The sequence below is a fragment of the Balearica regulorum genome, chromosome 13 (genome assembly GCF_011004875.1).
Source record: "Balearica regulorum gibbericeps isolate bBalReg1 chromosome 13, bBalReg1.pri, whole genome shotgun sequence".
Classification (NCBI taxonomy): Eukaryota; Metazoa; Chordata; class Aves; order Gruiformes; family Gruidae; genus Balearica; species Balearica regulorum.
The window spans coordinates 22998021-23018999 of NC_046196.1; the positions used below are offsets into that span (position 1 = coordinate 22998021).

Here is a 20979-nt window from a genome sequence, read left to right on the forward strand (position 1 = left end):
TCGCACGGGTGCTGCAGCAGCAGTCCCGCTGTGTGGTGGCAGACCCAGCGCACCGCTTCCGAGCACACCGCTTCCGAGCGGTTGCAGCTGGAAAGGCAGCAGCGCCCGGCCCGGCGAGCTCGAGCTTGTAAAAATGAGCATCTGCAAAAAGCATGAAGCACGCTGGGCCATGCCGGTCCCTGGGTGTCGCAGCCCAGAGCTGGCGGGGATGTCCCCCGGCCCCCCCCCCCAGCATCCCCACAACCCAATTTATCTCAATTCTCCAGTTGTTTACGTTTCCCCCCCCAAACAGCTTCCAATTTATCCAAGAAAACAGTTTTTAGACTTTAACAATTTGACTTCCAGCTCTTCTCATGCATCAAGTGACTTATAAAAACAGAAAAAAATGCATGAAATAATGCAGGTATCAAGGCTTTACTGCTTCAGATGACTCAAACCCAACTTGCTGGATTGCTCAGATCTCCCTAAGACATTCACCCTATGGCGTGAACCAAAGTCGGAAAATTTTACCCCGAAAGAAGAATGGGTAAAGGAGGAAAGCATGAGAGAAGGAAAAATGTCATCCAGTGCAAGCTAAGCCTAAGCTGCTCTTAACAAACGCTGGCGTGGGCACCTGTTGACTTGTGCACCTCTGTGTGACCCCTTCCAAATAGTGGTCTGGGGGTTTTTTTCAGGGTGTTCACTCCAGTGGGACCGTTACTGCACGTAAAAGGAGCTGCCTGCTCAGGGCAGAGGAAACCAGACTCATGTTAGCTCCGCTTTAGAGGGAAGTAAGAGGGATTCAGGGGGATTTAATTGCAACCATGACTCAAAGCAGATCTACGCAACGGAAAAAATACATATAGGCAGAAAAAATGGTTTACAGACTGCTCCCAGAATTAGGAGCATGTCCTGCTCGTGGAGGTCTCCCAGGTTTCAAGGTTAAAGTGCTTAATTTTATTTCAAGCTTTCTAATTAAGCACCATTTAACTGGGCTTTCTATTTATCCTGCAATTTCTTTCCAGACCCGAGTCTAATCCCCAAACCTGCTTATTTGTTTTTACTTTCATTATAACCTTATCAGCGATTAACCTGCAATTGCACTTAATCTTTTTAAAAGATTGCTCCGACTACAAATACGGAGAAGATAGCTGCCCCATTTCAGTCCAGAGGAAAACAACTTCCTCCACAGTCAGATGTCTACAGTGGGTTATATTATTCCTTTCGTAAGTGGAACTTTTTATCGGAGACGTTTGTCTTCTCTCGCTTCATACAGAACATTAAATCAGTATCACTTTTCTGAAAGACATAACAGCACAGGCCACAAGGAATATGAATACCCCTTAGCATAAAAACTGTGTGCGTGTATATATATATGTGTGTGTATATATAAAGTATCTATCTATATAAAAATATTTGTATATATTAAAATGGTATATATAAAGCCTCCAGTAAAGATGTTATTTGTGGTTATGAGGCAAAACCTAGCACACAGTACAGATTCAACAACAGCAAGCTCTGCTGCTTCCTTCAGCAGTTACCTGTTCCACCTCTTTCACTCAAAAGCACCAACAGCTAAAACATCGTTGCACAGACCCCTGGTTTCTTTGGCTCTGGACCTCTGAGAAATCTGTTAATCGGAAATATAAGTCAGGAGGAAGTCTGCAATGCAGAATTTCCAGGGTGCTGGACTGGCAATAGGCGACTGCCCGGCAAGATCCCCCAAACGCTGCACTGATATTGTTGGAGGATCTCATATTGGATTGATCCGACGCTTAAGGACATCGAAGTGGAATGAACAAAAGCTAATAAGAAATGGAGCAAAGGTACACGGAGCATTGCCAAACCCATCAGGAACGTTACAAGGGCAGTGGAAGGAACAGACCCGTGATAAGTAGATGCCGCAAGATATTTAATAGGAACGAATGCAAAGGGAGCCCATTGCAAATACAGCAAAACTGGTAAACAAATGGAATTCCAAAATTCAGCAGAAAGCCAATTTACGGCAGCCCCCAAAACAAGAGGCACTAACCGAGCTGCCCATCTCCTACCTGTCATTTCTAAATAGCCCTGCACAGCAAATAGACCGGAGCTCAACTCCCCAACCCAGCCTGTGAGCCCAACCCTCCCTTGACCTTAATTATTACCTGGAGAATAATCTCTCTAAAGAACTAAAGCCATAAACAGATCGCAGAGGAGGATAACTTCAAATGTCCCCGTGGTTCCAGAATTACCAGTTATGTATCCAGCACCATCTAATGCTGCGTGTTGAAAACTAAGATCTTCAACGCGAGTAGTTGCCATTTATGAAAGCTTTTTTCCCTCCTTGTGGTGATTAAAAATATATAACAGTTCTACTAGTAGTATTATGTGACCTCTGAGCCTCTAAAATGTTTATTGGAAAATCTGTGAACTGTGCGTGGACACTTGCCTGGCTCCGTCTGTGCATCAGTGAGCAAAAAGATGGAAAACAACTGGAATATTGAAATAAATCCACCGCAAATGAATGGTAATCTGCATTGTGTTTATTGTAGATATGGTGAATTATGAAAGCCGTCACAGCCGACTATTTATTTAAACTCTTTTTCTAAACCATATCAAATTGTAGCAGCAAATCAAAACCCTAGTTTGTTGCACGTTTCCTGGTTTGATTATATAAATATTTATATAGTGAAAAAAAATACTTTGCACTCTGCACTGAAACCTTCTACTCAGCAGGAAACCACTTGCAAATGAGCGAGGACAAGAAATATTTATGAAGGTTTGGGTGAGTCCATGTTTTCCTCTGCAATGTTAAGGGCAGTGGTGGCTTCAGACCCTCCTGCGGTATATTGGAGCTCGTTAGATTTGTTTAAAAGAGAGCAAGTCATCGTTAATTAACACTAACATATATTCTGGCCTTTTCCACCACAGAAAACCATTTATTTTGCAAGAAAGGGGGGGAAAAAACCTCCATAAAATAAGGAGACCCTGTAGGAGGTGAAGATCAGCCCCTGGCTGCTGATGGGAAGAGGGATCGCCCACGTGCGGGGGCGATGCCGGTGCTGACACCCTTCGTGAGCAGCCCGACCGTCTCACGGCCAGACCTGTGAAACCTGCAGCACTGCTCGCAGAATTTGCTGAACACCCAGAAAGTCCTTCAGCCGTGGCGTCGGGGCTGCTTCGTGCGGCAAAACCTGCCCCAGCTTTTCCTCCGGAGGATGGAAACCGGCTCCTCTCGACGGAGCCAGCAGTGCCGCAGAGACTTGGCCAGCCAAAACCTTGGGGAGGACCTGCGTTGTCTCACCCGGCACCATCTCGCCCACCACTTCTCACCACCTCTCAGCTCACCAGCAGCTCTCTCCGGTTGGTGCTGGGTTTGAGGAAGGTGAGGAACTGGTGGTGCCGGAGGAAGATTGGACACCTCGGCTCATTAGCTGGGCGTGCTGGCTGCTGACCAGGTGCTCGCCTTCCTGTCCAGCACCTGGTCCCAGGTTGGGAGACCGCCTTCACAAGCGCCCTGTTGCAGTGATGAGCAAGACCAGAGTGGCTGCTCCATGGCAAATGTGGCCAAGAGCCAACCAAGTGACCGAAAGGAGCTGGAAGTTGGCTGCTGGAAACGTGGCAGGTCACTGAGGTCCAGCAACGACCACAGAAGAGGCTCGTGCGTGCTCGCGCATGCTCGCTTGCGCGCTACAGGCTCTGAGCTGACTCCGAACACAGGCTGGGAGAGGAGAGCACTTCCTGCGTTTCCCTTTCCCATCCCAGCTGGAAACCAGCACGGCTTCTCCCTTCCTGCACTCGGTTTATCCCTCCCAGCAGCAGCAGGCTGGTGCACCCATGGAAACCCAGGGCTGGAAGGGATCTCCAGGTACATCTCATTCAGGATTGTGTTTCTCCATCCCTGAAAGACGCTCATCAAATCTCATCATAACAGCCACCAGCGATGGACAGCCCTCCACCTCCACAAGGTGGACAGCTGGCAGGAACTCCTCTTCCCAGTGGCAAACCCAAGGTGGTCTTGGCACCATGCAGAGACCCGCAAGCATCTTGCAGTCTATGCACACCGGGATGGACCTTGGCCTTCTTGTGATTCAGTGTGTGCTCAGCTTGTGAACATAGTTCACATGCTTTTTGGGTGAATCACTCTCCAGCTGCTGCTGACAACCTTGAGTCCAACAGAGAAACCTCATTGTTTTTTTTTTCCCTGGTTGTTTCTGGCCAAGCAGTGACTCAGCTGTCAGAGGTGAATAACTCTTCACGCTTTATCTGAACACTCATTAACCATCCAGAGCCATAAAAAGCAATTTCTTCAGGGCTCCTTCTCCATAAGGCTGGATTTTGAAGCAAGAGGGCTGGCCTGAGATTTAGTGGGAATATTCATAAAGATGTTCAATAAAAATAGATCTCCAGAGCGTGGAAACCTTGTATGGTTCTGGGTCGTATGGTTTTATCAACAGCGAGTGAACGTCTAGGCAGAAAAGAAAGGTAGATCCTACCCGCAGCACTTAGCGAAGCCTACGGGCACCGCGTGGAAATCATTAACGACAAAAAGCTTCTACCCCAGGCATTTACTTGACTCCTACTCCCGCCCCAGGACCTGCTGGTTTTTCATTTCCCTTCTTTTTCTTCTTCTTCTTTCTCCGAAATCTCAGCAGCAAGGATTTCTTCATCCTCTTGTGCCGTAGAAATCACACGAATGGTGACTAAGCTGTCAGAAGATTTTGAGAATATTTCTTCTCCCAGGTGGGTGCATGCTTTGTGGGAGGTGACAGGTGATCTCCGGTGCACTGGTGATTTCGGTGGGATCGGACTGAAGTCGGAACCCTGTGACACAAAATCAAAAGGCAAAACCAATCTTAGAAGACCCTCGCACACTACCGCCAAACACGGCGTCTGCGCTGTGCAAGCCAGACGGGTGTTTCACTGAGTTTCACCAGGCCAGACCTCATTATTGGGATGTCAGCTTGCTGCCAAAGACAACCCCTGTGAGCAGGGCAGCTGGATTATATCCTGCACATCTTGAGGGAACTGCAGAGAGGTGTGCGCAACAAAGCTTTCTCGCACCTCCTGCGCTAGCTCTTGTTTTGCTCCTGAAGCATCTGGAGGGGTTGATCTTGGCAGAAGCTTGGCAGAAGTGTTGTGAGGGAGCAGCTCCAGACTGCCCCGTCCTAAAGCCTCCTTTAGAGAGGACCTCAGAACCCTCACCTGCGGACATGCCATGGAGAGGGATGTCCTTCTAACGGGGTCCTGCTAACCCCACTAGCGGGGTTAGCTCCCGATATGTGCACCCTCCAGTGACGGGTCCTGTTGCCGTATGGAGCACACGGTGCCGCTCGTCACCACTGCCTTTAGCTGGTTATTAATTAGTCTTAAGCACTGCATTGTGTGAAGCCTTGCCATGCTTTTGTGACTGCAGAAACACGGTTGTGCTCTGCATCTCCGTGGATATTTACCCAGCCTCAAGGCCACCGCGCGTTCCCTATCAGCTGCTCTTCCACCTCCCTTTACACGTCCAGATGTGATAGTCTGCATAACTCCATGGTGGGAAGAGCAACAACAAGGTCTGCATGGAGATATGGCCTGTTTTACGAGTTCAGCAGAGACACTTGGGGGGGGGGGAGAAGAAGAGCAAGACTGTTTTCTTTTTCAGTTGCCAACGACAAAAAAAGCAAGGGTGACTTCACTGCAGCTCACGCAGAGCTGGCAGGATGGTGTGCCTGCTGCTGGGAGCCTCTGCCCCAACCGTGCCGTAAAAGCTTTGCAGATATTGACTGGGCTGTGCATGCTGGATGCCAGCGTCACCCTCCGTCCCGCCAGCACATCAGTTAATTACGAGTGGCTCTGTCTCTGTGGCACAGAAGAGATGTTCATCGGTGGCTATCATCCAGCTAGAAACTAGACTCAGGCTTAGCGTAGCCAGGCAAAAAATCAATGTTTTTCCCTTTTGTGTTGCAAAACAAACCCCTGTGGGACAAAGACATTCTCTCAAGGCTGTGCGTAAGATGCCGGACCGCCCCTTCACATTTGCCCACGCTCCGTCAGACCCTGACGACCTGAGCTGACTCCTTCGAGGCGCCTTAGTGACAGTCCCTGGAGCTCATCGGGAAGAGCAAAGTGACTTGGCGTCTGGTGAAGCAAAGACAAATTGCCATCCTCCCTGCACTGACCTGCGTCGCCTGCATCGCCTTCAGCTCCTTCAGCCTCCAGCGGAGCTGCGCCAGTGGCCCTTTGCCCCCCATCCTCCCCGTAGCGGCCAGAGCAGCCTGGAAGAGCTTTGGGGTGTCAGCTTTTGGGGGGATGATCAGCGGGTCTCCAGGTGCTCCTTTCTCACCTTTGGGTTTATTGTTATTTTTCAGCATTTTCCTACAGCAAGGAAAAGGAGAGATGATTTCAGTCCGGGGACATGTTATATTAGCTGGATTTTATAATGCAGAAAAATCAGACTTTGAAAGGACAGGGATTTTTTACACCTTAGGAAGAACAGAATAACAAGTCTAAGTAATGCTAAAAACTAAAGCGAATATTTTAATAGATTTTTTTTTAAATGAATGCACTTTGGCCGTGTTTGCTCCCGAGTTGCACACGCTTTTCGCAGCCAAACGTTGCAGCAGTGCTGGGCTGGCTCTGGGCATCTCCAGCCTCCCCAGCCCGTGGCGAGGGACGGCTGCCCTCTGCCGAAGTGTGGCAGCTCCAGCGTGGCTCTTCTCCGGGACGTGCGCCTAACGCCTGGCGACTGCAGCACGGGTTTTCCCAGTGCTTCGCACAGAGAGAAATCTCCCCTGCGATTTTAAAACCCTGCTTTCTTTTTTTTTTTTTTTTCCCCCTCCTTTTTTAAAACCCCGCAGGCTAGAAAGCAGCGGCCCGACACACACTTGGCCTTTTTACGCAGCAGCTTCTGAGACTCCGGATAATGCACCAAAATCTCGTTCAAGTCCTTCTTATCCAAAATGAAGAGGTTAGCGAAGCCATGAGCTATGACGTTTGCTGTCCGGCGATTTCCCCCTCCTGCTGCCAGCAAGCTGAGAGAGACACAGCGAGACATTAACGCTGTTATTAATGGGCTCAGCCTTTTCCCATCGTGTCCTCCCCATCTCTCTCTTTCAGAGGACTCAGCGTTTAATTTTCACCCCCAATGGAATTTTCCAAGCCCAGTTTTTAAAGAATGCTGGGAAACATTGGCATGGAGCACTATATAAAAAAATGATTTGCCTGTTTGAAGGTTTAAATATTGCATTTTACACCGCTCTAGTGTCTGATGGGCTGTAGGGAGGCAAACTCTGTCCCTGTGTTACAAATTGGTACAGGACTTTACATGCTTGTGAAACAGGCAGATAAATGTTTCAGTGAAGCATCTTTTCTTATTCACGTTCCCATCCCTCCATATAGCTCTGCTTACTGTCACCAGCTCCCCAGGCGGAAAAACAGCACAATGACAAAAACAGTGGAAAAGCTCCAAGAAAAAAGCTGTAGTTTGTGTAGCAGACTCAGTGTTTGTGGCTCTCAATCGCAAAGGTTAATTGGGGTGCTGGTTACCTCCCCACCGCCCGCCCTCCTCACGGGCTGCATTTCCCCGGCTCCCTGGCAATGCCTCGCTCACCTTATTTCTCCAAACACGGATCCGGGTTTCAGAGTCACCAGCACGGTTTTGCCGTCGGGTCCCCCCAGCACCTGCACTTGTCCCGCCTGAATAATGTACATCTCGCGGCCGATTTCCCCCTGCAATGAAGATGGGTACCGCGTGGGGTGACCAGAAACGGGGAGACCTTACAGATGCCCTAACATGCATCTTGCTGGAAACCCCCACAGCCATACCGCCCTCTCCAAGCTCTCAAAACGTTTTGTCCTGGTGGTGCTCGCTCCTGAGCATCCTCATCTAAGCATCTCCAGGCTCTCCCCAACTCTGCTGCTGTTTGTGGCTGCAGCAGAAGAGATCAGTCTTTGCACAAGACCAGCCACAGCCAAGGATGTTTTGCTCTGAATTCCCTGCCTGTGAAGCGGCTTGACACCATGGTGATGGGCCAGGCCTGGCTTTCCCTGCTCTGCATTGCTCCTCATGCCCTGCACAGCCCGGCCACCACGGATGGGAGGGCACCCGAGCATCTCATTACCTTCTTACACACGTAGTCATTAGGCAGGTAGACCACCGATCTGAGCCGCTTCAGCATGTCGAAGATCATCTGCCTGTCGCAGCCCTGAGCCGAAACAGAGCCAACAAGAGCGCCGTTAGTCTGCACCGGCACGTCAGGCTCCACCGGCCAGGACCCGCGCTGCAGAGGGTACCTGGAAGAGGGCCACTTTGCTCACGATGTTGTAGTTCACGTCGATGGCGATGTCCAGCCGCATCTTGTCCGGCAGCTGCACCAGCAGCTCTGACTCATCTGTGGGACAAAGCAGAAAACTGGCTGTTTCCAGCTCTCTATCTGAGAGTGTGTCCTTGGCGTGGCGGTGGGAAAGCAGCCTGCCTTTTGGTGGCAGAGGCCAGGAGCCAGCTTGCCCAGAAGGGTCTCCTCCAGCCTCTGCCCACCCAGCAGCCTGCAGGTCTAAAGCCAACGGGTGCTGGAGAGCCGCCCTTCGTGCTATCCCTGCCCTGACGGCTCGGAGACAGACCTGCGAGCCCAAGCCAGCGTCTTTCTTGGCCAGGAGAGTGGGCACAGAGGTCCTGCCTGATGATTTACTGGTAGGGTGAGCTGGCGGGTTTGCTGTTGGACATGCGCTGGCCAGCAATTGCCAGTCGCTGCCTTCTCCCCAGGGACCGGGGTGCGATGCTGGACTCAGTGCACTATGAGTGATGCTGGCTCACCATGGCACTGCAACCCAGTGGCAGCCTATATACTCTATAGGGGGGGACACGAGCCCATATAGCGAAGAGTAAAATAAACCACCCCTCGCCCCAAAACTGTCGTGCTATTTGACAGTAATGTTTTGGCTCTGCAAAGCAACCGCAGTAAAACACATGCGGTGCAAGCATTGACCCTTGGAGCGGTTGGATCTCACCTAGCATGCCTTGTGAATGCCACGTGTACTCGTACCACGTTTTCACCCGGTTCTGAACGGTTTTGGGGATTTTGTAGAAGTTCATGTATTTAATGGTACTGTCCATGCAGCTCCGATAGTAAGTTTGCCCTGCGGTAGCAGCGCCGACCACATCTCTCATCTGAATGGGAGGAAGGGGTGGAAGAGACGTTTTAATTGCTGTCGCAATTGCTGTCACCTGTCCATCACGCAGGTTAAGCAGTCTAGAGCACATTTGCTGGGTCCTAACAGCATCTCCCAAACCCTTTTTCTCTTCTGCTGATGCTGAGCAGGTCCTCACATGGGGAAAAACAAACCTGGAGATGCAAACCTGTGGACCAACCTCACCGAAACCTTCCCCACCTGAGGCTGAGAATCCCCCACGACTCCTGCTCACCTGCCCTATCATGACGGAGAAAGCAAAGACACCCGTGAAGTAGTTCAGCAGCTGGAAGATGATCTCGAACAGCGTCTTGGGGTCCGGCAGGCCCCCGATGGTGATGAGGGTTTTGACTGCCCAGTAGTAGCAGCGGATATAGCTGGGAGGAAAAGATGAGGCAGCTTTGAGGGTGGTTCTGGTGTGAAGGCCTGTTTCACCCCTCAGCACTGAGCTCACATCCTCCGGCCACAGCAAGCCAGAGCCTTCTGAGAGTAATTATGGGTGATGAAGGGAAAAATTAAGGGGCTGCAGACTCCTCACCAGACCTGCAGGTGCTTCTGGAGATGCTACAGAGGGACCCTGCAGAAACCTCCACGTGGGATGCTCAGCTGCTCTGGCTACTCCCATTTTCTGCTTCTTACAGCTCCACTACCATAAACCAGCAAGGTATTTTCAGCAATGTTTACACTTTTAGAAATAGTCAGGGGAAAAAAAGAGTTTGCGAGCAAATTGTTGGCATGGGACTCAGGAGATGCCAAGTGAATCCTTGATTCACTGCTCTTGGATTTTATAGTTACACCTAGAGACAGGTACAGATATGCATATCACACAAAATAACTGTATAGCAGCAACATTAACGTGGGAAGCTGAGTGCCCAAAGGCAAGGTAACGCCTGGACTAAGGCTGCCTGCGTGAGTCACTTGTCCCCACATCTCACAGTAAGTCCTTAATGCACTTGTCCACCTTTTTTTTTTTTTTTGCAGGAAACTCCCGTTTACTGCATGGTGCTAAATAAGTAAATGTTTATTTTGTTTTGCCTGTGTTGTACAACTTGCGTGCGTGGGCATTCGCTATGAGGCAGCATGCAAGCTTGCAAGCCGAGCGCTCTCCCTGTGGCATCCATCCCTGACAGTGCAAGGAACATTTAACACGCGTATCTTGGAAACACCATGGCGAGGGGACGGGGTGGCCACTCTCCCTGTCTCACACCCCGGTAATGAGGGCACTGGGCTGGTCTGAGGGGCACCTAGGACACGCAGCTTCAAATCTCCATCCCAGCCTGGCGGCAGGTCATCACGAGCAGAAACAGGCCTCACGCTGCCGCCCTGTCTGGCCAGGGAGCATTCCCTTGCTTCCCAGCACCAGGTTCCAAGTTTTCAGCCTCTTTGACCTGCCATTGCCTTCCATCTCAGCCTCCCTGCGGCCTCTTTGTCTCACAGCACTGTATATTACTGCACATCCCATCCCTCCTGTCCCCATCATTCTCCCTGACTCCGCATCTTCTCCTGGCATCCCCAGCCCTTTGCTTCAGGGGTTTTTATAAACCCAGCTGCATCCTAATACCTTCCTTCTTGCTCCAGCTCGTTGCAGCAAGCTGTGCTATGTGAGAACCCAAGCCCTGGCTTGTACCTGTTTCCTTCCCCATCGTAGACCCAGGTGGTAGAGCCCAGTCCTTCATAGGCTGATGCCCAGTAATAGAGGCAGGAGTTCACGTGCAAGCTGTACAGTAAATAGGCGGTGGTCCGAATCACTCTGGGGAAAAAAAAAAAAAAGAAAAAAAAAAACCAGAGAGAACCGGAGAGGAGATGATGTGGTGTCTTCTGGGAGAAACACATCAGATCCCCCCCCAGCATCACAAGGAGCTTCGAAGCGATGAGCCAAGTGATGTCCGTGCAGGTCCTGCCAAGGCAGGAACCGCAGAGCACCCCAACTTGTGGCCCCGCTGCTCCCTCCCGCAGCCCTGCAGCTCCAGAAGGGCCAGAAAAAGCAGCTTATCTGCTGGTGGCTCCTCTTCAGCGCCAGCACCCCCGTCCCCGCTGGGTTGGGGAGAGGTGATCCTACCCATGCGGGCTCCAGGACCCCCACATCCTGCCTGCATCAGCCAACATCCTTGTCAGCTGGTCCAGGCACAGTGAGAAGATAAATCAGAAACCCAGAATGGGTGCACACCAAAGGAGCACCCCAGGAGCAAACAGGAACTCCACACTGGCTGCCTCCCCCTCACCTGTAGATGTACGCCTTGCTCAGGATAGCCTCCAGGCGGTTGTTGAACTCGAAGAAGGCCATGTACTAGGAGGAGAAGGAAAGTGGTGTGCTCCAGCCCCCGCCGGAAGAGTTACGTCCCCAAAAAATCCCACTCCCTTTCTGTTTCCCTCCTGCAGCCCCCCCTGCAGCATGAACTGCCGTGGACAGATTTGGCTCCATCCATAAGTGCCCTTCAAATGTGAGAGTGTTTTAGGATTGAAATGAAGTGTTTGACCAACAGCCCCACAAAGCCTTTGGGACAATACTTCTCATCCTTTTTACAACCCTCTTGTCACCATCAACAAGTCTAGCAAGCCATAGCTTACCCAAACCAGCATGGCACTCCTTCACATCCACCGCAACGGCTGTTCTGCCTGATTTTGTAAGCTCCAACTCACCTTCAGACAGCGAGGAAAGCGCAGGAGGGGGTTGACACCGACTTTGAAGTAGAAGAAATCCAGGGGCAGGAGGCACACTACGTCCATCTGAAATCCACACAAAGAGAGGAACCTCTGCGGGGACCTGCAGGCATGGTGGGGTGGAGCTGCAAGCCAAGGCTTAAAGATTCAGTTTAATAGATAAAATTACATCAAACCTTAAAACGCTGTGATCGCAGGTAGTTCTCTTTCATGGCCTTTTTATCGGTCTGGTTGGAAATAGGAGGGGGAGAGAGAGGGGAAGATTGATCATTGCTTACAGAAAGGAAAGTCATGACCAACATGGTCCAGGACTTCCAAAACAGGAAAGATGTGCTCTTCGTGCCCGGGAAGGGGAGCAGAGCAAGAGGATCAGAAATAGTCCTGACCGTATGACATCTTCCCATCCTACCCTGGGACATCCTGTGCACGTTTTGCATCCCAGAGACAGTACATTGCAGCGTTAGCACCACAAAAGCCAGAGTTTACAGGAGAAACCTCCCTGTCTGAGCATTGGCATAGGCAATGGGAAGGCTATACCCTCAAGGTTTTATTTTTCACAGCTTATTTAATTGGATATGGAGACAAAATCAAGGGCTTTCACTTATCTCAGGCGCATGATCTATGCGTTCAGATTGCAATCGTTTTTGTCCTATCACTAATGCGTTCTGCCTAGCTGTGCTCCTGAAAATTAAACCCAGAGTTTATTACGCCGTCTGCTCACGGTTAGCAGCGTACGGCCGTGCACTTCGTCACACCGCTGGCATGACCACCCTGTGGAGCAACACCCTCCGAGCATCCCTACCCAGGAGCAGGGCTGCCATGGACCACACACTTTCTAGATGGGCTGGTATTGACTTTGGGGGAAAAATGTGTACGTTTGGCAGACAAAAAGACTGCTGGCTTATCCACTACATGGCAGGAGACATGCTTGCAGTCCTCCAAGAGTGGGCACAGCCCTGATAGCCACAGCTCTGGTGGGAGAGCTCGGTTCAGAGATCAGTGACCAGCACCACCCACGCCACTCGGGGTGATGGGGTGGGAGGTCCCCAGGTGGGATGCAGCATGCTGCCACTCACTATTATGTCTCCCCCCCGGACAAACTGCAGCCGGGTCTGAAAGATGAGGATGTCCAGCAGATAGATGAGGTCGCAGAGGTAGTCCATGAGCAGCCAGCAGTGGATGTTTGCTGGTGTCTGGTAGGGAAAAGCCCAGCGGACGGGGATCAGCCAGCAGTTCCAGTTCCAGGCCATGACAACGAAGAACAGCCACAGCACGTACATCAGATCTGTGCACAGGAAACCGTGCCACAATTAGCTGGGCACGTGTCCCTCATCCGTGTGAATTTGCTGTGCAAAAGGGTTTTCACATCCCCTGACCTGCCCTGAGTGCAAAGGGGAAACCTGCAGGAGGTCTCTTATCAACAGCATTTGATTGCAAGTAGATTTAGTTGCTCTAGATGCAAAGTGAATACCACTGGTTGCAGAGCACATTGCTTTTTAAGAGAAAGCCTCTTCTAACTTTGCTGATTCAACTAGGTTTGCTTTTGCTTTGCTCCCACAGTACCGACATTCTTTCTTTGCTTTTTTCCCCTTGAGGGTGTGCAGAGCCAGCTGCTGGCTGCCTGAGCCTGGGGGCTTCGAAACGGCTGTGAAACACCACAGACCAAGGAAGGAGCTGGGCTCCTGCGAGGTGGCCACCGGACAGTGGAGTTTTCTTTTGTGATTTTTATTTTTATTTGGGGTGTCCACATCACAGGAATAGCGTTTGCCCACTGAAAAGCCTGAAAAGCAGAAGAAAGCTGTCCCTTCCCTGCCCGGTCATGCTCCTGACGCCCAGAGCTATCGGGAAGTATTTAGGAAAGCCTGTGCCTTGCAGGGGAATTTAAACCTCTGGTTTTTTAGTAGACAGGTGTAAGCTAAGTTGCTCCTTGCTTAGTTGCCCTCCCTTCTCTACAAGGTCTCATCTTTTACACCTCCTCCTCTCCTTACCCCCTCTCCCCCGGCCCCACCAGCTTGCCCCCAGCCTGGACGCCTGGTCGTGTTCCATCACTCACTGGTGAGCGGGTCGATGCTGCTGGGGAACTGGTAGTTTTTCAGGCGGTCCAGCCACGGCCGGTACTTGAACGCGCAGCACAGCATCTCGCAGTAGTGCTCGTCCCCCGTCAGCTTGTCCCCCTCCGGCTCCCCCCCGGGAGGAGGCACCGGTGCTGCTGCTGGCGCCGGCTTGGCGGGGGCTGGGAGAGGCCACAGGGTTATTTTAAAGGGCAGAAAATCTTCTTTCTGCAATTTGTTTTAAGGTCTTTAAATTGTTAATAAAGCAGTTGTCTCCCCGAAAACACAGCGTGCGCGAGGACCCATCAGCCAAACGCTCCCAGCCCCACTCAAACTCACATGCTGCAGGGCTCTCATCATCCGAGGTGACATCGGGGTCCGTCAGCTTCTCCTTCACCTTCTCGGTCCTCTCTTTGAAGAGCTTCACCAGCTCCTGGAGCCGGTTGTTGATGACGGCACTGCTCAGGCTCGCGGCTGAACCGATGCGCTCGGGCAGGCTGCGAGGAGACCATCAGGCGATGCGTGCGGGTAGGACAGCCCGAGGGCGGGTTCATGACCCATTTTTTTTAACCTACAGGATCCTGAATTAGGATTTACCCATATTTATTTGGCTATTGTGTAATCAGAAGAACACAAGTTAAGGTGGTTTCGGTAAAATAACACCAAGCAGCACCAGCCTGAGCGCATCCTTGCCCTGGGGTGTGAGATGCCCTCAGAGGGACTTGGAAAGCACCGAGATCCCAGACTGGACTGCAGGTACTTGGGAGAAGAAGATTTTGGAAGAATTATCGGGTGAAAATGTGCACCAAGCCTCTGAATTTATAAATAACATTGTCTCTTTTCAGCCTGTTTGTTAAAACTAGGTTGGATTCAGACCAGGATGCTTTACCTAGCATGACTGAGAAGCATCAGTACGAGGGAGGACAAACACAAGCTCATTTGCTGTAACTCCGGGCCAGTTCGTTGTGATGATTGACACAACGTTTTCTGCCCAGGAAGAAGGCAAAGTCCTGCAGCACGTGGAGGTGCAGACCCTCCCCAAGATTTTGCTTCCCAGAGAGGGCGGGGAAGCCGGGACCTGGGGTATGCGATACACAGCTTGCGCTCACTTCCTACGCAGAAGAAAAAGGTTATTTCTCCACAATCAATGAAAACAAGGTGTCCCTATAGTGTATGTACCTCAAAGGCTCATCTTCTCTGTGGTTAAATCTAGTCTCAAGGAGACTATTTCCACCTGGATCCAGGAAAAACAAGGGAGCAGTTTCTGCTCCAGGGAGCACCGTTATCATTATTTTTGGAGAGGGGGCGCGTTACTCATCACACAATGCGAGACCTGCTGCGGGCACAGCTCCCTCTCCCTTTGGTATCCCAGCACTTCCAGGATCTTTGTTATTTCCACCTGAGCCCCGGGATCCAAGCCCCCAGGAGCTCGTCTGATCCAGAGCCCCTTGGTCCCACAACGCACCTTTCCCTCTGCTCCTCATCCCAGCCCAGCAGCGCTCGGGTGGATGCCTGGCTCAGCAGTCCCTCATCCAGACCATCTGCTGGGGCCAGCAGCTTCCTCCTGCAGACACAAACGCAGAGACTGAGGCACAGCTTCTCCCATGTCCTCAGCCAGCTTCTGTCCCTCCTCCTCCTCCCAGGTCTCATCTGTTTTCCACTTCCCCTTCTCCTACCAGGGTCAGTTTTCCCCTAATTTTTGGCATTGTCTGAAGTCTGTGGGAGCAAACCACCCTGCTCCTTTGCTGCTAAAGCCTTATTTCTTCCCGGGTGCCACCGAGCCCATGGCTGCACAGGCATGCAGCTGCGCAGCCGGGTTTGGGCACATGGGGAGATGCGTGGAGGGTGGGCACCACTCCATGCCAGTGTCCAGCGCTGCACCATCACACCGCTGCACTTCAAGAGGCAGGCAAGGAAAATGCAATGCCGGTAAGGTGGAGCAAGAAAGTGAAATCTGGAAAAAAGGGAAGGTGCTGGGGACACCGCCTGGCTCTGAGCTGCCTCCGTAGCACCTTAAACCTCTGAGACAAAGAGCGAATTGCAGAGCAGCAAGTACATAACATGGACTCTCCAACGGCTGCTGAGACCTGCAAAGCCAAGTGCAAAGTGGAACAGCCAAGAATGGCTCCAGGTTCAAGAGGAGCCCTGTAAACACCATCCTGGTGATGCCGATGTCTGCCTAGAAGATGTGTCCCAAGGCAGCTGGCGGCTCCCTTTGGCACACATGGGTTTCTGGGACAACTTCCTGACAGGTGGGCAAGCAACACGGCAGGAGGAGATCTGAATATGAAGATGTTCCAGTGTCTCACCATCCTCATTGTACAACACTTCTTCCTTATGTCCAGTCTAGACCTGCCCTCTTTCCGTTTAAAACCGTTGCCCCTTGCCCTGTCACTGCAGGCCCTGGTAAAAAGTTTCTCTCTGTCTCATAAGGCCATCCTAACGTATCGAAAGGCCACAATACGGTCTTGATAAAACACTTGATAAAAAATGATGGTGGGGACAGAAATTAACATAGCTAAGTGGATCTAAATAAACTAAGGTTGTGCCTCTGGGTTGCTGGACCCTGGGCTCCAAAGATGTCCAAGATGTGCTGGGATGCGTGACATGGATGTTAATCTGAGTTGTTGTGCATTTTCTACGTCAGCTGAAGGCGTACGAGAAAGCCCATCGCCCTGAGCCTGACTCCAGGCGAGAGCTGCCGTGCTTGCTGATGGGACTGGAAAACACAGACTTTTCTGTCTCAGAAAAACATCCTGTGCTGTTCATTAACTCAAGAGAGAAGAAACGCATCCTGAGCAGTGACTGCCAAAGATGTTTCCGCAGAGTGATCCCGAGCACCCTGCCTCTGAGGACGCGAGCCTTGACCACTCTCCAGTGACAACCCTGTTGTCACAGGACAGTTTTTGTGGCTGGGCTAATAGAAAAAAGGCAGTGAGATTCAGCAGGCTTTAAATAATTGGCCTCTTAAAGCTGTCAGTATTGGCACTGCAGGTATTTCATACGACTCCTCGGGCTCTGCTTTCCCAGTTTAAAAAGCTGTTCAATGGACTGGATTATGGACGGTTTTGCCATTTTATTTTCAAATCCTTCACAGACTTGTTTACTAAAAGATCCAAACTATTTAGTGAGGATGAATGTTACACCTGGTTTTCAGCACAGGACCCCCCCCCCCTTGGTTTTTATTTTTGATCCTCTGCAAAAATGACCCTCAGAAAACCCCAACCCAACAACAACCAAAACCCCATCAGCTTTCTCCAGCCTCACTTTTAAAGCTCAGTTTTAATCCTGCCCCTCTCCAAGCATCCTTGACCCAAGGCTGCAAAGCCAGAGGGAGATGCTGCAAACCCTTCCAGCAAAAACGCAAGAAAATTGTTGGGGTTTGCCATGCCCAGCATACAGACCCCCGCACTTGGAATTTGGGAGCACAGTCTCATGCTTCAACAGACAAACGTTGGGGGTTTTGAGCCCATGTCCACGAGGACACACAGAGAGGGGCTGTCCCCAGCCCCCAAAAGCCTTGAACAAAATTTAATCATTTAATTAAAAAATGCAATCAAGAGGCCAAGGCTTTTGCCATCTCCCCTGCCTTGCACGGGGGTGACACCCTCCATGCAGACATCACCCCGGCTCATCATCCAAACCTGCCAGAAGAGGGTTGCTCCAAATTTCCCTGTACCGGCACCGTCGGGTGGGTGAGACCCCCGGGAGCCGGGACCACGTCAGGGCAGAGCCATACCTGGGGGACGCTGGCGCCGCGCCGGGCACTGACAGCATGTTGGGAGCGCCAGCGGTGGGCACCGGTAAGTGTGTACCGCCGTTCTCTGCAGCATCACCTCTGCTGTCCACATCCTTGATGTCCACGGTGGGGTAATCACCTGGCCCGTGGAGAAGGACAATAATTGCAGGTGAGAGGGGCGAAGGGCCCAGCCCGCAGCCAGGATGGATCCCCAATGCCCATTGCCTCCACGGAGCTACCCCCAACCCGTGCAGCGTGCTGGAAGGACTCTCCTTTTCCCTCCATTTCCCCCTTCTCCTAACAGTTTGGAGCATTTCTTTCTCTCGCTTTTTTTTTTTTTTTATTTCCCCAGTTTTTAACATGATAAGAAGTGCCACCCGCTTCCCTTCTGCTTTCCCAGCTTGCAGTGATCGCAACTACTCTGCGCGAGCGTTGGGTCCCCGTGGTCAGGAAATGATGGAGATGAGGATTACCAGCTGCAGGTGTTATGCAGAAACTCTGGGTCCAGAAAACCTTCTGGGTCTTCTGAACATCAACGTGTGGATCATGCAAGCTCCAAATTACACGAGCGTTTGCTTTTCATGCAGAATAAGGCACTATTTAAATAAGGACTTACGGCCGCGCTCTTTTGCAGAAGTAATAACTGCTTCCTGCCGCAAGCAAGGTTAGAAGCAGGAAGGTTGGAGGTTTGTGGTGGGTAGGGAGAGATGCCAATTGCCCAAGGGAGAAACAGCGCTGGGGGTTATCTTGGCTAGACCCCGCAGCCGGACGGGCTGGGAAATGTCATCCCTTTCCTTAGCTAGGTAACAAAATGCAACAAGTTCCTGCAGGATTTCTTCTAAGGGGGGGTTTTCACACATCTGAAAGACCTCGTGCGTCCCCTCCTGTCCCACGCTGATGTGGGACCAGTGGATCAGAGCGTGGCTTGATCAAATCACTGAGAAAAAGCCTGTTTGGGTTGCAAAGTTAAAATCCCATTGCAATTAAGGAAAAGCAGCAGAATTTTGCTTGCTGGTTAAAAACAAAGCAAAGCTACAGAAACAGAATTTGTGCTTCTGGGTTAAAAGGCAGAAAACCGTGAACAGCAAGCCTCCATCTTAGCGTGCTCTTAGTATGAGTGGGTTGCATGAATGCTAAGGAGAAAACATGTGTGCAGCAGATATTTAATCCTCTGCCTGCAGGTGCTTTGGGAGAGTTTTTAGCCAAGCATGTCAAAACATATAGCGTATCGTTTACAGATATTTGGAAACACTCTGTAGGGGTTAACTAGAAAGGCACATAGTGATGAGGCAGAAGCAGAAAAAACATGAATTTTGTTCCCCAGCCTCTGTGCTGCAACATGAAGCATGCTTTTCTTTTTTTTTTTAATTTTTTTTCCCCCAAAAAGCAGCTACTCCAGGAATAACACCTTGCCCCCCCCTCAAGCTACGCAAGCCCATCGTCAAAGCCGCCATCTCTAATACCTAGGGGGGATTGCTCCTCACTGCAAAAATTGGGGTTGACAACTCCAGCCTTTGGCTTGCTGGCGACAAGGACGGGGAGGCGGGAGGCAGCGGTGGCTCGGTAGCTGGGGACATTGGGGAGCTGCTCTAGCGTGCCACGACCGGGAGGGGAGGCATCCCCGCTGTCCAGCGGTTTGTCATGCACCAGCCGATCTAGCTCAACGTCTCGGGCACGCTTGGACATGCTGCTAGGCGCCTAGGTGCTTCAAGCAAAGGACAAGGCATCTGAAGCTGCAACAGAACAGAGTGGATTGAGAGAGGACGGTTACGTCAGCACGGAGAACTGCAGGGCTGCCAGGGCTTTTGTGGCCACCCGCCACTCAGGGATGTTGGTAGCAGCGGTGGTGAGCGTCCTACCATGTGCTTTTCTAGCATCGCTGCAACATTGGGGTGCTCTGCAGGGCTGCGTGAGGAGAGAAATCTCCTGCCAGAGAGGTCAAGCCGTCCCTTGTGCAACTGCCCCGACGTCAGTGGAGTTGTTCCAGGACCTGCCTTTGCTCACTCGGGCTGCGATGGGAGTTCACTGCCTAACTTTCATTACCAACCCATTACCTCCTAAAAGATTATATTAAAATGCACTTTATGTCACCGGTTATTTCCCAAATTGAGCAAAGTGGTAGAGAAAAATCCTTTTTATCCCCCCTACATTCTTCAGCTGAAGGAGAAACTCTTATTTCACATCAGAGACCGCTTAATCAACAAGACCAAGTACTGCGTAAGCCTTTCAGAGCTGGTGACAATATTGCCGTTGCACTGTTCCCATGGGATGCTTTAAGCCAGTGAAAAGCCCCGACTGCCCACGCAGGCCCATGCTGCAGAAAACTCGGCTGCCTGCTCCCAGACAGTGAGCAGTGGGGAGGGAGAAGCTGCATTTTTCCCCTCACCGGGCATCGCATTGCCTGCTTTGGTTCATCTTAATTTGACATTGTGCTGCTATATATTATACCTTCAGCATCGGTTTCAGCAGCTTCAGCTGTCTCCTCTTCCACCTTTAAAACAAAAAAAGCCATTTTAAGGAGAAAAAGACCTGCTCCCTCAGTAACAGAGCAGACTTTGCAGCTTGATTGGGTAGCCCATATTCCAAGAAGGCCAATGGTTCCTGGGGTGCATTGAGAAGAGCGTGACCAGCAGGTCGAGGGAGGTTCTCCTCCCCCTCTACTCTGCCCTGGTGAGGCCACATCTGGAGTTCTGTGTCCAGGTCTGGGCTCCCCAGTTCCAGACAGACAGGGAACTGCTGGGGAGAGTCCAGCCGAGGGCTGTGAGGATGAGGAGGGGCCTGGAGCATCTCTGGTATGAGGAAAGGCTGAGAGAGCTGGGGCTGGTTAGTCTGGAGAAGAGAAGGCTGAGAGGGGATCTCATCAACACTTATCAATATCTAAAGGGTGGGTGTCTAGAGGAAGGGGCCAGACTCTTCTCAATGGTGCCCAGTGACAGGACAAGGGGCAACGGGCACAAGCTGGAACATGGGAAGTTCCATCTGAACATGAGGAAAAACTTCTTCCCTCTGAGGGTGACCGAGCCCTGGGACAGGCTGCCCAGAGAGGTGGTGGAGTCTCCTTCTCTGGAGAGATTCCAAACCCACCTGGACGCCATCCTGTGTGACCTGCTGTGGGTGATCCTGCTCTAGCAGGGGGCTGGACGAGATGATCTCCAGAGGTCCCTGCCAACCCCGACCAGTCTGTGAATCTGTGATATACCCCCCCATTCACCAGACTCTCAGCTTATTGTTCAGTGCCAGCATTTTAGGGTGAAAGCATCCCTGCCTTGGTGCACAGCTACTGCTGCTGTCTGAGGTTCAGAGATGGAGACATCTCAGTGGGCAACATTCCTAGCGCCCATCCTGGTCCCTGCTCCTCACCAGGGCACTGTGTCCCCACGGACAAGCTCTGAG

The 20979-nt window shown here is 51.3% G+C and overlaps 1 protein-coding gene across 1 annotated transcript in view; it reads right to left on the bottom strand.

Moving 5' to 3' along the window:
• Nucleotides 1–4569: 4569 nt before the first annotated feature.
• CNGB1 (cyclic nucleotide gated channel subunit beta 1) overlaps nucleotides 4570–20979 on the bottom strand; it is a 30451-nt gene continuing 14041 nt past the window's right edge. The window contains exons 16-33 of the mRNA XM_075765871.1: nucleotides 20035–20077; nucleotides 17587–17725; nucleotides 15313–15411; nucleotides 14187–14344; nucleotides 13850–14029; nucleotides 12873–13081; nucleotides 11973–12023; nucleotides 11776–11862; nucleotides 11358–11422; nucleotides 10763–10885; nucleotides 9371–9512; nucleotides 8956–9115; nucleotides 8242–8339; nucleotides 8070–8153; nucleotides 7559–7677; nucleotides 6834–6980; nucleotides 6129–6324; nucleotides 4570–4785 (exon numbers count right to left, since the gene is read on the bottom strand). Coding sequence (XP_075621986.1) covers nucleotides 4570–4785; nucleotides 6129–6324; nucleotides 6834–6980; nucleotides 7559–7677; nucleotides 8070–8153; nucleotides 8242–8339; nucleotides 8956–9115; nucleotides 9371–9512; nucleotides 10763–10885; nucleotides 11358–11422; nucleotides 11776–11862; nucleotides 11973–12023; nucleotides 12873–13081; nucleotides 13850–14029; nucleotides 14187–14344; nucleotides 15313–15411; nucleotides 17587–17725; nucleotides 20035–20077 — 2316 coding nt within the window. The remainder of the gene's footprint in view (nucleotides 4786–6128; nucleotides 6325–6833; nucleotides 6981–7558; nucleotides 7678–8069; nucleotides 8154–8241; nucleotides 8340–8955; nucleotides 9116–9370; nucleotides 9513–10762; nucleotides 10886–11357; nucleotides 11423–11775; nucleotides 11863–11972; nucleotides 12024–12872; nucleotides 13082–13849; nucleotides 14030–14186; nucleotides 14345–15312; nucleotides 15412–17586; nucleotides 17726–20034; nucleotides 20078–20979) is intronic.